Below are 13,734 nucleotides of genomic sequence, written 5' to 3' on the forward strand. Positions count from 1 at the left end.
ACCTTGAAGAAAGGTTCAAGCCCAAAAAGTTGGTTATTTATCTTTACCTCTTATGGACAGTTGTGAGACCAGCTGAAGTCCTCCAGCATTTGTCTTTTTACTGCATTCACTGCATCTGCACATTTTCATGTTTCACATTTTTTTTGAACAACCTAGTCCTGCTTTAACAAGAATTGAATTATGCTTGGATATATCTAAAGTTGGCAGTCACGGTTGAGGGCAAAAATTCATTTCCATTTGGATTGTTGATACGCAGCTCTGAGGTTGGAAAGACGTCCTGTGGAAAAATTTGTCTGCAAGTTTGGGACTTATGTTCCTGTATTGGGGGTACTAGATTCTTTGCATTTTTTCAGATAAGATATTAAATAGTTATATGACTACCTTTTTGGGTAGCTGTTGAAGATCCCCTGTGGCATTATTTTGAAGGAAAGCTTTCTGGTTTCCTGGCTGATATTTGTTGCTCAGACTCTGCAGCTGTTAATTTTTACTATATTTTGGACCCTGATGTATGTAAAACTATTGTTTTTCTTGTACTAAAACTATAATTCTACTTATTTTCAATAAAACAACTCCGAGATTCTAACATCCTGAGAGCATGAAGGATTGTAATCAGTGAAAGTCTAACATTTGATTTAAAATATGGAATTTCTGAATAATGCAGCATATTAATTAGTAGGAGTAGACCATTTGGCTCCTTGAGCGTGCTCTTTTTTTAAGGTATGACTTTTGATTGTAACCTTAACTCTGCATTCCTGACTATTCACAGATCTTCAAGTCTTTTCAAAATCTTTGCCTAACTTCAAAGACTGCTTCTGAGAAAGGGTTTCAGACTTGCAACCTCAAAGAAAAATCTCTCCCATTTTAGCCAAATTTTTTTTTACACGGGAAAATTTGTACATTTTCTCATAAGGTCTTTTCCATCTTGCCAGAACCATCAGAATCATGTTTTTTTAAAAATCTTTCTCTCTTCCTTTAACTCCAGAAAACACACATTCATATTAAAAGGGTGATGACACAGAAAATAGTTTATCTGTGCTTTTTTTGTCTTGCATTGTAAGTGCTATTACTATTTGTAATATCTTAGACTGAGCTTTCTTTTTTTCAGAATGAAGACCATTCTCAGCAACCAGATTGTTGATATCCCTGACAGTGGTACAGTTACTTCCATTTAACATTTTGTTAAAGTTTATATTTTTGTTAACTACTTTGAAAGTAACTGGTATTATCTTGTTTATAGTTGATGTGACTTTAAAAGGCCGAACTGTCATTGTAAAGGGGCCCCGAGGAACATTACGAAGGCAATTTAATCACATCAACTTGGAGCTCAGCCTTCTTGGCATCAAGAAGAAGAAGGTAATTTGTTAGAGTCAGTTATTGACAGCAACTTGAAGTTTGCTTCAGGTTAATCTTGATTCTTTGCCTGAGCAAGCAACTCATTGGTTTAAGACTTCTTCCTAAGCCAAGGTTTGAGAGTTTAACTTTCAGTGGTCAGTGCAGATTGTTGCAAATTTGGGGATTTCAGATGACATTTAGTATCTCTTTAAGTTGTAGTCCCCAATAGAGGGGAGACATTCCCCAAGGTAGGGGACTCTTGCCTGTAGCTGATAGCACTTTTTATGTAAAGATAACTTAAATACATTTCTTTATGCATGGTTTTAATTTACTTTATCTTAAATGTGCAGATAGTATTAAATAGGAATCAGATGTGACTGTGAATGGATAAAAAGTGAAGCAATTAATATGGATATTAGTAGCAATCTTGGCAGAGGTCGACAGCATCGAGTCCACGCTGCTGAAGATCCAGCTGCGCTGGGTGGGTCACGTCTCCAGAATGGAGGACCATCGCCTTCCCAAGATCGTGTTATATGGCGAGCTCTCCACTGGCCACCGTGACAGAGGTGCACCAAAGAAAAGGTACAAGGACTGCCTAAAGAAATCTCTTGGTGCCTGCCACATTGACCACCGCCAGTGGGCTGATCTCGCCTCAAACCGTGCATCTTGGCGCCTCACAGTTTGGCGGGCAGCAACCTCCTTTGAAGAAGACCGCAGAGCCCACCTCACTGACAAAAGGCAAAGGAGGAAAAACCCAACACCCAACCCCAACCAACCAATTTTCCCCTGCAGCCGCTGCAACCGTGTCTGCCTGTCCCGCATCGGACTTGTCAGCCACAAACGAGCCTGCAGCTGACGTGGACTTTTACCCCCTCCATAAATCTTCGTCCGCGAAGCCAAGCCAAAGAAGAATTTGGGGAAGCAACGTTGAGGCAGAGAAAAGGAAAGAAAGCAAAAGAAGACTGGATGTTTGTAAAGTATGAGGTTGATGGGACTTGGAGAAGGGAAACTTGCCCAGTATTTGCCTAGGACTATCATTTAAAATGGGTGCACCATGCATTTTTACTTAAAATTGCATAGATATTTGGTCACTGATGACACTTGTCTGGCATGAGCTGAAATAAATTCTTTCATAAACGTTGGCTTTGCTTTTGTTTAAGGGTTCATTGTGATCTAGTGAAAGCACACCTGTGGATAAATCTGTTTGAAAATATTAAATATTAATGAATTTTTAAACTCTTGTTCCTCTTTCTCTGACTGAAGCGTTTCAGGCAATTTCTCATGATGTCAAGCCTCTGCCTTATGGCAGACTGAAACAAATTGTGTGTAATGTTACACTGTCTTTATTACATGACAGCAAATTGAATATTGAATCTTCTTTTGATAGAAGGATGTGTTTGTAAATTTGAAGCTGCCTATAGAGGAATATTTTCTTTCATTTATCCAGCACTATGAAAACACTCCTGACTTAATTACTTTTTTTTTAACCTTTAAGATCTCTTTATTAGCTAGGCCTGTGTCCTGTTTAAGGTGCTGTTGTACTTGAGTAGAATGAAGTTTAGTCTTGTATTTGCACCCTTGGAATGCTTTTTATTTTGGTATCTTGCATCAAAATCAAGAAAGCCTCATTTTCTCACAAACCTTCCATTCACCAAAATGGTTTCAGAACTTAAAATTTGCTAGTTACTTTAGCCGCTTACAGGTGCATACTCCGCCAAGAATGCGCCTGCGGAAGCAGATTTAGACCTGTGGAATGGTTGTTCAGTTGGCAGCGCTGAAAGCTGCATGGGAGGCGCCTAGGAGCGCACTCTGGCTCGTGTCCCTTCGGGCTGTCAACGCTGGGGCGGCTGGCGTAGGCAGAGCATTGGGATCAGTGTGGGGACTGACATGGGGCTGTGGAGAGAGAGCGGGGCAGTGGGATCAGTGTGGGGATCGACACGGGGCTGTGGGGAGAACCTGCGCTGGCCGCCCCAGCTCTGACAGCCCGTGCCAGCTGCCCCTGCCCTAACATCCCACGCCAGAGGGGAGGGGGCCTATCAGATGCTCGCCAGCTGATTGTCATCCCCTTAGCAGCCGCTTTCAGTTGGCTGCATTCAGGTGCCGGGGTTGAGGGGGGTGGGGGGGGGGGATGAATCTCAGTGCTCTGGTGATTATACCTCCCAGAGGAGGGTTACCAAGTGCCCCTCACAGGCGCCTCCTGCACTTTCGGATGGCCTCACGACAGCTGCATGGAGGTCAAATATGCGGCTTTACATCGGGATATTTTGGTCACCTGAAAGTGCCTTTTGTTGGTTTTCTTTGAGGGTGTTGAGGTGGTTTGAAGTATTTATTTTGAATTTTAAACTTGATGCTAATTCTGTTGTTTTGGATTTAAGTATTCAGACCATCCACCTTAATGATCCTGATATGCATTGATCTCAATGTTGCCAATAGCCAATGCTCTTGCCTCTCGATATTTTTCACAAACTTTTAGCTAAATGGCATCCATTCCTGGAGTGCACTTTTTAATACCTGGAATATGGCACAGGTAGTGTAGCACCTTTGACCCATGATGTCTACCAAATTATGATGCCAAATAAAACTAAATCCTCCCGCTTGCATGTGATCCATACTCCTCCATTCTCTGCATTTTCATGTGACTGTCTAAAAGTCTTTGTACAGGTACACGATTCTTTAACCGGACATAAAATTCGGAAAGCTCCAAAATCCAGCAAGTGGGGACCGGCGGTCGGGGGAGGCGGCTGGGCGACTAGAAGGGGGTGGAGGTGGATACGGCAGCACAACTTGGGTGGGCTTTCCGAAATTCAGAAAAATCCGAAATTCGGAACACACTGTCCGCCAAAGGTTCTGGATAAAGGTTCGTGTACCTTGTATATAAAAGACAACTGATTTCTGCTGCTGGAACATAGCATTGTTCAGAGTACATAGTTATCACAATGGAATGTTCTGAACTTTTAACATCTGCATTTTTAAATGCAAATTGAATGGTATATCTGAGATCAGATGCTATTTATTGTCATGGGAAAAACAGGCATGATTCACCATTATCATTGTCTGGCTCTCCTTGCAGTCAGAGAAAGAGGAAAAAGAGACCCCCCCCCTCATAGTCAACTGAGTGGTGGTAGATTTGCCTCCAGTTCTCCTGTGGTCTCTGTAGCTGAACAAGATTTCAGTTCAAATCTGAGCCGAAATCCAAACCTCCAACATGATGAGGAAGCCTTCAATGTCCAGGGCCCTACAGGAGCCCTTCTTTCCCTCAGCACCTTTTTGAATCCTGGTTCTCAGCCTGCAGCCTGGTGTGAGTTCTTTGATCTCAAGTTGCCTACAGACTGTGTGGTCTGGAAGTCACAAATAGCTCATCGCCTGTGTGTGTCTTTCAACTGCAGAGAACATTGCTGGTTCGTTAACATCTTTGCAGTCCATGGGGTGGGGGGAGTTGTTCTCCCCATTACTGCTGCTCCCTTGGAGTCTGCAACAGTTGTGGCTGCTTCTAAACTCAGACGCTGCCATTTTGGGCCCAGATCCATCATTGCAAGATTTTAAAAACTGCACCGGCTTATTTAAAAAGCCACTTAAAGCCTGTATGGAGATGTTGGGAGTTGGACTGGGCAGAAATAGGACCGGGAGGGGGAGTCCCATAGTGATTCAATCCCTGCTCTCCCCAGGTTCATACCAGCAGTAGCACTGTTGCGACAGTTGCAATTTTAATGGTTTCCCTTAATAGATATTATCTATTTAAAAAATGGATATTAAGAATGGATCTCAATTCTCTTGAAGCTAACCCTAACCCTAATGTGCAGTTTAACTTGGTATTTGCTACAACATGTGGCCTTTACATTACAGAAGCTTAACTAGTTCAACTTCATCAATTTTGGCCCTTGTATTCTGCCACATTAAGGTTTTACCATTTTGAAAGTAGATACAAATCTATTAAGGGTTTTCTACATCACTAGTAACGTGGTTTCTTATTTCTCAGCTTCGAGTTGACAAATGGTGGGGTAACAGGAAGGAGCTAGCAACAGTCCGGACAATCTGCAGTCATGTTGAGAACATGATCAAGGGTGTCACTGTAGTGAGTATCAATTATGAACAAGTGAGCTTTTGCTTGTTTTGAACTTTAGTCCTTGTAGCTAAGAATTACCTGGCACTAAATGTTCTCTTTGCCTAAATTGGAATTCATCATTTAATCTTGTCATCCTCGCTACCAGGAAAGGTGTATTATTTTTTCCTATATTCAATCAAGTAGAAACAATAGGCTAAAACTAATGTAACCACCTATGTATTTTCAACAAATTGTAAATTACCACAGGTAATTATTTGAGAAGTCTTAAAAAAAATTTATAGAAATTTGTATCTTGATGTTTCTTCTTCAATTTGTGCTTGTCTCTTCCTTCCATAGTCCTGTGAAATATTTATTGAATGGCTATTCAGAATGGTTATGTAGGGACAGGACCACTGATCAACGCATCCATGTCCTCCAAGTTGTCTATCTGAGCTAATATCACTCACCATTTTAATTATGTACCTGTCTGATAATCATTCTTTGATTAATCTATTAAATTTTGACATATAGTTTTGGTTCACCTTGTCTAATTGCAAAGAATTTCATTTTTTCATTGATTTCAAAATTATAATAATCATTATGCATTTAACTTTTATCCCATTTTCAAAAATTAGGGTTTTCGTTACAAGATGAGGTCTGTGTATGCTCATTTCCCTATCAATGTGGTTGTTCAAGATGCAGGATCTCTTGTAGAGATCCGTAACTTCTTGGGAGAGAAGTATATTCGTAGAGTCCGTATGAAGCCAGGTGAGTGCAGGAGCATTTTGAATTTCTTCAAATATTTTTTAAGGAAGTGGAATTTCATTGTGATTGCATTCATTGTTTTTTTTTTCTTTCTTGCATCAGGTGTTTCATGTATTGTTTCTCAGACCCAGAAAGATGAACTTGTTCTTGAGGGAAACGATATTGAACTAGTATCAAATTCTGGTTAGTATCATGCAGTCAGCTTTAGCTGTTGAATGGAATTGAAAATGTATCATTCTATTTTGTTCAACCAAGTTTTATAAACTGTCTTGCAAGGCTTACACAATATCTGCTTAATTTTTTGTGCACAAGAAGTTTATACGGTTTAAGTATTTGTCACAAAATACCTAGTAAGGTGAGAAGGGACTTGAGCGAACAATATAATGGGTTATCTCTACCTTTCTTATGGCTGTGTGAACAGCATAGGTTATAGAGTATAGGATTGCAATAAAAAGTAAGATCAATTAGCACCAAGCAAAGACAGTGTGATAACTGCTATGAGGATCATGCAAGGGCCTTGTGGCTGCTGGGAAGAAACTGTCTTCAAGCCTGTTGGTGTGTGCTTTCATATTTTTTAAGCCTTCTGGATGGGAGAAGGGAAAAGAATGAGTGATTAGAGTGTGATGGGTCTTCAGGTTTGCTGGCTGCCTTTCTTGAGGAGTGGAAGATCTAGCTGGAGTCCGTGAAGGGGAACGATGTTTGCATTATGTCCTGAGCTGCATTCACTGCCTTTGTGGCTTCTGATTTTGTGTAGAGAAGTTCCCATACCAAAATATCCAGCAAGTGTGCTTTTGAAAATACACCTGTAGAAGTTGTTGAGGGACTAGAGTCCTTAAATTGAGTGATAGCTTGTGCTCTACATATGTGGTTTTGTTGTCCAGCTTTAACAGTTAATATTTAGCATTTTAAAAGCTGGAAAAATATCGGTGGCATAATACACACAAGCCTTCATCTTGCTATTTTCAGATGAAATGACTGTTGGTGTAAATGCCATCCTTATGTTATAGTCAGCTTAGCATTTGGTACTCAAAAGAATATGTCAGTACACGATTACATTTCTGGCTCCCCTCTGTGAATTGTTCTATACTTTCTATGCCAATGAACCTTTAGAAACAGCTTAAATGTGTTAGATATGATAAAGCATGTTCATCAGGATCAAAGGAATACATTGTAATCCTGTGCTGTGGAAAATATTTGATGGGTACTATTTATTTTCTTACTCAAATTAATTTTGCTAAGCATGCACCAGTCTTGACTGAGTATGCTTTGGATATTTTCTCATTGGATTACTTGCTATATTTTGACCTCCATAAATTATATTTTAGCACATTCTTAGTTCACTGTTTTGATGCAGAGGTAAGTTGCATTCCTATCTTCTAGAAAACCTGTGGGACTGGTGGTAAAAGGTGACATTTCTTGTTTATATGCTATGAAGCTGAAGTTTGTGAAAACTGGTTTTAGCATTGGAATTTTGACTGTGCCACTTTAATCATGACTTTAGTGAAGCTTTATCATGGTCTCAACAGTTGCAGTAGTGTCCTTTCAAGAGTTTCTATAAATAACTGAATATAAACCATTATCTGCAGTTTTTAATTTCCTTATACCCATTTTGTTTTATTAAGGTAATTCTCTGGGGAATTGTCAAGTACTTTAAATGTTGTATCTTCCCAACCTATGAGTGTGCAAGTTGGATGTCTGCAAGAATGTAATCATAATGTGTGACCATTTGGCATCACTGAGAAATATCATTTTCTTCCTTCTCCCCTGCATCTAAAACACTACCAGTCTTTTAGAATATCAGTGCTTTGCATGATTTAATGCACCATCATTTTGGTGATTTGCTTTTGCTGCCATTTGCATTAAACAGTAAATTATATTTGATTTATTAATGGGATTGCGTTGATGGAAATGGTGGTGATCAGGGTTATGCTTTCCCTTGATTGTTCTCCCTTTCTACCTCCTTTTTCTGGCCTTTGAATGATACTAAATTTTGAATATCTGAAGTATCAAGAATTTACTATATGAATAATTTTAAATTTGCTTGTTCAATGGATTCATTTTAGAACTGCTTTCTCCTCCCTTGACTCGCTGGCTACTATGTAAACACGTGTTTCTTATAACTCGGGCATTATGTGCTGCTGCGTATTATTTGATGTGATGTCTTCAGTTTCCTTTTAGCTCCTAAATGCATGTTGCCTCTTTTGGTTAATTTTCCTGCATGAATGATTTATCTTCTAGCTGCCCTGATCCAACAGACAACAACAGTCAAAAACAAGGATATTCGAAAATTCTTGGATGGTATTTACGTCTCTGAGAAGGGTGCAGTTGTTGAGACTACAGCTTAGACATAAAGGATTAAAGGTTAGAAAGTGTCTTGTGCCTTCTCCATGGAGAAGGCACGCATAGGGTTTGTATGAAGCAAAACTGCACGTGTTAATGTGCTGACGTTTTTGTTCCACAGGTCACTGAAATAACAAATCTTTGAAATTGAAGTTCAAAAATCAAATTTTTACCAGATAGTAGTAAAAGCATTTGAATTCTTATTATCTCAAAGGGCTGTATGCCCATTGTCAGTAACAGTGATCTTTGTAGTGCAGGTGACAATGTGGAGTCTTAAAGATCATTGCTAATTTTTTTTTTACATCAGGATATTGAGGCAGATAGCCAAATCAAAGCTGGTCTTTAATGAATGATTTAAAAAGTTTTTCTTGATTTCCTAAATTATTTTCAGTTACAATTTTTGCAGTGAAAAGCCCCCTTGCTTTTTGCAAAAATGTATTGGAAAATTGCAGTTCACAAAAAATAAAATTTATTTTTTTTCGAATGGCAAGTTCCATTGATTCATTATGCCAAAGCAATAGGGAACATTTTAGTGAGGTACCTGGAATGATTCTTTAAGAAACAAATGAAATTTTAAAAATACCATGGGCTGACTATCAATCGCAATACCAAATTATTACTCCCTTGTTTTTAGAAAATTATCCATTTTAAATACAGTCACAATTTTATGGCTGAAACAGCTCTCTGTATTTGCCCTCTTCAGAGTGAAGAATTTTGATTTACTGTTATTTGCTAAGCCCTTGCTAGTCATGCGCTGAAAAACTTTAACTAAGATTGTTAGGGAGTTCTGTGGATTAGTGTGTGGATTTACAATATGGCCCTTATAGAGGCTTAGCTGACAACAACTGCATTGGCTGGTTCGTATTCCATGGTTCAGATCTTTGAAAAGGGAGGTAAAAGTTTGGGGATGGTGGTATTGTTTCAGGGGTAATATCTCAGCTGTGGAAGACTTGAAGGGATTATCTACTGAGTCAATATGGCAGGATTCCTAACCGTGTGGACGAACAGAGGGATCTTGGAGTCCAGGTCTAGATCCCTCCAGGTTGCCTTTCAAGGTGATTGGGTAAATAAAGTATATGGTGCTGTCCTTTATTAGTTCGGGGAGGGGGGGGGGTGTTGAGTTCAAGAACCTTGAGGTAATGTTGCAGCTCGATAAAACTGGTTAGACCACACTCTGAATATTGTTCAGTTCTGATTGCCTCATTACAGGAAGGATATGGAAGTTTTAGGGGGCTGAAAAATTTACTAGGTTATTGCTTGGATTGGAGAGCATGTCTTGTTGGTTGACTGAGCTTGGGCTTTTCACTCTAGAGCAATAAAAGGTGAGAGGTGACTTGATAGGCTATCGAAGATTGAGAGACCTGGATAGGATGGACAGCCAAAATTTTTCCCCCAGGTGACAATAGTAAATGCCCAAATAAATCCTGGAGGAAAGTTTAGGGGAGTAATGGGAGGCAAGATTTCTTTCTCCCCATAGTGGTTGGTACCTGTAAGAATGCATTGCTGCAGGTGGAGGCTGGCACAATGGAGATGAATCTTCGATGGGCACATGGATATAAGAAAAGTACAGGGTTTTTGGCAGTACGGGTGGGTAGAGTTGGTAGACAACATCTTGGGGCGAAGGGCCTGCAATGTCATCATCTTCGTCTACTTGGAAATTGTCAACTGCAGCAAAAAAAAAACCCTTTGACAAACTTTTGTGATCTTTGCTGTAGAGTGTTTCTTAAACAGTGAGAAGGAATAAAGTGCTAAATGCTCAGTGGCAAAAGTTACTGTTGGTTTGGTCCTCTCATTGAATCTTCTAATTATGACAGTGAGAATGTGGTGGTTCCATTGAGATGGGTCTGGTTAAAAATATTAGTTAAAACATCACTGCTGTTTTAGTGTAGTGCATTTAGATGTGCTTTCTTTTGCCCTCAGCTGCTCTCATTCAGCAAGCAACCACAGTGAAGAAGAAGGATATTCGTAAATTCCTGGATGGCATCTATGTGAGCGACAAGGGGACAGTTGTACCACAGACTGGAGAGTAATATTTGATGATGGATATGTTGGGGAAAAAAATGATTATAAAAAAATGATTATAGCAGTTCAATTAAATTTTAATGACTAAAGATTGTCTTGTTCCTTTTTAAAATTTGTAGCTCTTTAAACTTGACCGTGCTTAACCATGGTTTTATTACTGTCAAATGTGAATTGAACCATGTGACTGAAGAATCATAGATATCTAAGATTCTTCTGACTTTTCCACCTCTCATTTTATCTTCTGACCAACAGATTCTTAATCTCCCTAACTGCAAATCTAATTTTCAATTTCCAGATATAACTTACTCAAAACCTTCCTCGACCTTATTTCTTCCTCTGGCATCTAAGTTTCTGACTGGCTCTTGAAGCAGCTTTACTTGTGTGGATTAAATCCTTGTTTGCAAGGGAGGGGGACATAGAGTTAGCTTGAGTAACAAAAATTGCAAATGGTGTTAGGCAATGATGCTGATTGCATGACTTGCAGTGGTAAATCTTTTTATGGATATAACAACTTTGTGTCTATTTTCTCAAGACTTGCTTATTCTTGACCAGACCTTTGAATCATGTACACAGTTTTAATCCATTTGTGGCTTTGATTATGTACACCTTTTTATTCAGTAGTCTGAAATTGTGTGGGGTCTTAGCTCAAACTCTGCTTCCTCTGTCATTTTCCCTTTGCACTCTTATCATTCCCTTCCTGCCCTCCTTTGTCAAGTGGGAATGACCTAGCAGATGCTGTTGGGATTGCATTATTGGCTGTTTTCATTTCTAGGATTTTTTTTTTAAGTTTAGTCTTAAGATCTAGGAAAAGAAATAAGCAAGTCAGGCCTACTGCTCGGCCTTCTCTCTATAATCTTTGATGCTCTGGCTGATCAAGAACCCGTCAATCCCTGCCTTAAATACACCCAATGACTTGGCCTCCAAAACTGCCTGTGGCAACAAATTGCACAGATTCACCACCCTCTGGCAAAAGAAATTACTCAGTGCCTCTATTTTAAATGGCTGTCCTTCAATCTTGAATTTGTCCTTTTGTCCTAGACTCTCCCACCATGGTAAACAGCCTTTGTACATTTACTCTGTCAGTACCTTTCATCATTCAAAATGTTTCAATGAGATTCCCACCCATCCTGTTCTAAATTCAGAGTACAGACCAAGAACCGTCAAATATTCCTTATATGTTAGCCTTTTCATTCCTGGAATCATCCTGTGATCCTCTTCTGAACCCACTTTCTTAAGTGAAGAGGCCAAAACTATTCACTCTCAAATGAGATCTCACCAATCGCATCACAATCGCCTCAACATCACATCCCTGCTCTTGTTTTCTATACTTCTTGAAAGGAATGCTAGCATTGCATTTGCTGTCTTCATCACTGACTCCCAAGTACAATTTCACATTCAGTTGATCCTGCATGAGGATTCCCAAGTCCCTTTGCATGTGGGAATTTTCAATTTTCTCTCTATTTTGAAAATTGTCTATCAATTGTTCTGTCAAATTGTGTGACTACATTTTCTGACATTTAATTTCATTCACCACTTCTCTGCCCATTTTCATCTATCTAAAGTGCTTCTGCAGTCTCCCTGTTTCCTCAACACTACCTGGTTCAACTAGCTTTGTGTCGTCATAGCCACAAAGCTATTAATTTCATAATCTAAATCAGGGTGGCCAACCTCTTTTTTGAAACTCACATTCCACCTTGAGTATTCCCTATGCCATAAGTGCTCTGTGCTTCGGGATTGCTTATGGTTGTAGACGAGTTGGAATGGAAGGTTGAGAGCCACTTCTAGACCTAATTGTTACTAAAATATTTTGCTTGAGAAAAATTGTCATTTGGCCCATTTCCTTTGGAGTTATGAAACAGCACATAACGAGTCAATTAGGTACAATTAAAACAGAAGTTTTCAAACCTTTTTCTTCCTACTCACATACCTCCTTAAGCAATCCCTTACTAATCACAGCACTAATGGCATAGGGAATATTTTAAGGTGGACTGAGTTTTTAAAAAGGTTACCACCCCTGATCCAAATCATTGATCTACAAAAAAAAGCAGCCCCAACATACCCCTGTGGAACACCACTAGCAACTGGCAGCCAACCAGAATATGATCCCTGCATTTTGACTGCTTTCTGCGAATCAGCCAATGTTTTACCCATGCTAGTATGTTTTCTGTTGTACCATGGGCTCTTATGAAGTATCCTCATGTGTGGCACTTGGTCAGAGGCCTTCTGAAAATCCAAATACATCTTTATTTAGCCTGCTTGTTACTTCAAAGAATCCCAATAGGTTTTTCAAGCAAGATTTTCCCTTGAAGCCATACCAGCTTTGGCCTATCATGTCCTCAGAAGGGCTGATGCCAATCTATTTTGTGCCCTAAGTTGGGCTGAGTGTGGGCATGGGGTGTTGACTGGGCTGTGGGGTGGGTGCAATATCTGATGTGGTGTTTGATGCGCGTCATACCACTTCCACCACTTTACCAGACTAATGCATATGATTATAATGTGTTAGAACCATGGCATTCATAACACAGGTGCTGGAGTTGTTGGAATCTTCAACAGCGTCCCTCACGTCTGCTCCCTAGGCAGTTGCCTAGTTGGCCTAATGGTAGCGCTGGCCCTGCATCGGTACTCCTTGATAATTGACTCCCAACATCTACCAAACCACTAATGCCAGGCTAACTGATGTTATAGGCCCAGAGGACTCCAAAACCCAGCAGCAATAGATATTCACCAAGGCAAGTGGTTACTTAAACAAAAGTTGCTTTTTAATCATCTTTAAACATGAAAACAGGATCACACTTAACTTAGCACTATTAACTTAATCCTCTTCTAATTCTAAGTGCACGTGCAAGTAATGTGTGTGCAAGTTCAGAAAAGTTCTTTGATTCACATTCCAATCTCACTTCTCACTCCAAGTTTACTGGTTGCAAACAATTCTTGTACTGTGCACAGAAGTTTGTCAGGCTTTGGTGCTTGAAAAGTAAATGGTTACTGCTCAGGAAGGTTCTTGTCAGTTTTCAGAGAGAGATTTGCTCGTTGGACACCCACAACTGATTCCTTGTAACTATCCACTTTGGTGTCTTGCCGAAGAAACTTGCCCATCAGGGTTTTTCAGATAATGACCTCTTTTTCAGGTCACCACAGAGTTCATTTTTGTTTCCATTTTTTTCAAGTGAAACATACAGCCAGCCATCTCCTCTTGTATGGACCTCAAGGGCTTTGACCAGGCTGAACTAAGA

At 39.8% G+C, this 13,734-nt stretch overlaps 1 protein-coding gene across 2 annotated transcripts; it reads left to right on the plus strand.

The window, feature by feature from the left end:
* Window positions 1–1,105: 1,105 nt before the first annotated feature.
* rpl9 (ribosomal protein L9) lies at window positions 1,106–10,590 on the plus strand. 2 transcript variants are annotated; one of them, XM_069924908.1, is made up of 6 exons: window positions 1,106–1,152; window positions 1,238–1,353; window positions 5,309–5,404; window positions 6,010–6,142; window positions 6,242–6,322; window positions 10,400–10,590. In XM_069924908.1, exons 1-6 carry the CDS (start codon window positions 1,107–1,109, stop codon window positions 10,507–10,509), a joined length of 582 nt encoding a protein of 193 aa, XP_069781009.1. In that variant the 5' UTR covers window position 1,106; the 3' UTR covers window positions 10,510–10,590. The 2 variants fall into 2 exon arrangements, with proteins under 2 accessions (XP_069781009.1, XP_069781010.1); XM_069924909.1 differs by lacking the exon at window positions 10,400–10,590 and adding an exon at window positions 8,378–8,515.
* The last annotated feature ends 3,144 nt before the right edge of the window (window positions 10,591–13,734 follow it).

This window comes from Narcine bancroftii, chromosome 3 (genome assembly GCF_036971445.1).
Source record: "Narcine bancroftii isolate sNarBan1 chromosome 3, sNarBan1.hap1, whole genome shotgun sequence".
Lineage (NCBI taxonomy): Eukaryota > Metazoa > Chordata > Chondrichthyes > Torpediniformes > Narcinidae > Narcine > Narcine bancroftii.

What these genes read in the sequence shown, in the direction of transcription:
- rpl9 (XM_069924908.1), top strand. Translation starts at nt 1,107, where the DNA reads ATGAAGACCATTCTCAGCAACCAGATTGTTGATATCCCTGACAGTG. An exon ending in TTGGCATCAAGAAGAAGAAG is followed by an intron (nt 1,354 to 5,308) that starts GTAATTTGTTAG and finishes CTTATTTCTCAG; the next exon opens with CTTCGAGTTGACAAATGGTG. An exon ending in TGATCAAGGGTGTCACTGTA is followed by an intron (nt 5,405 to 6,009) that starts GTGAGTATCAAT and finishes TTCAAAAATTAG; the next exon opens with GGTTTTCGTTACAAGATGAG.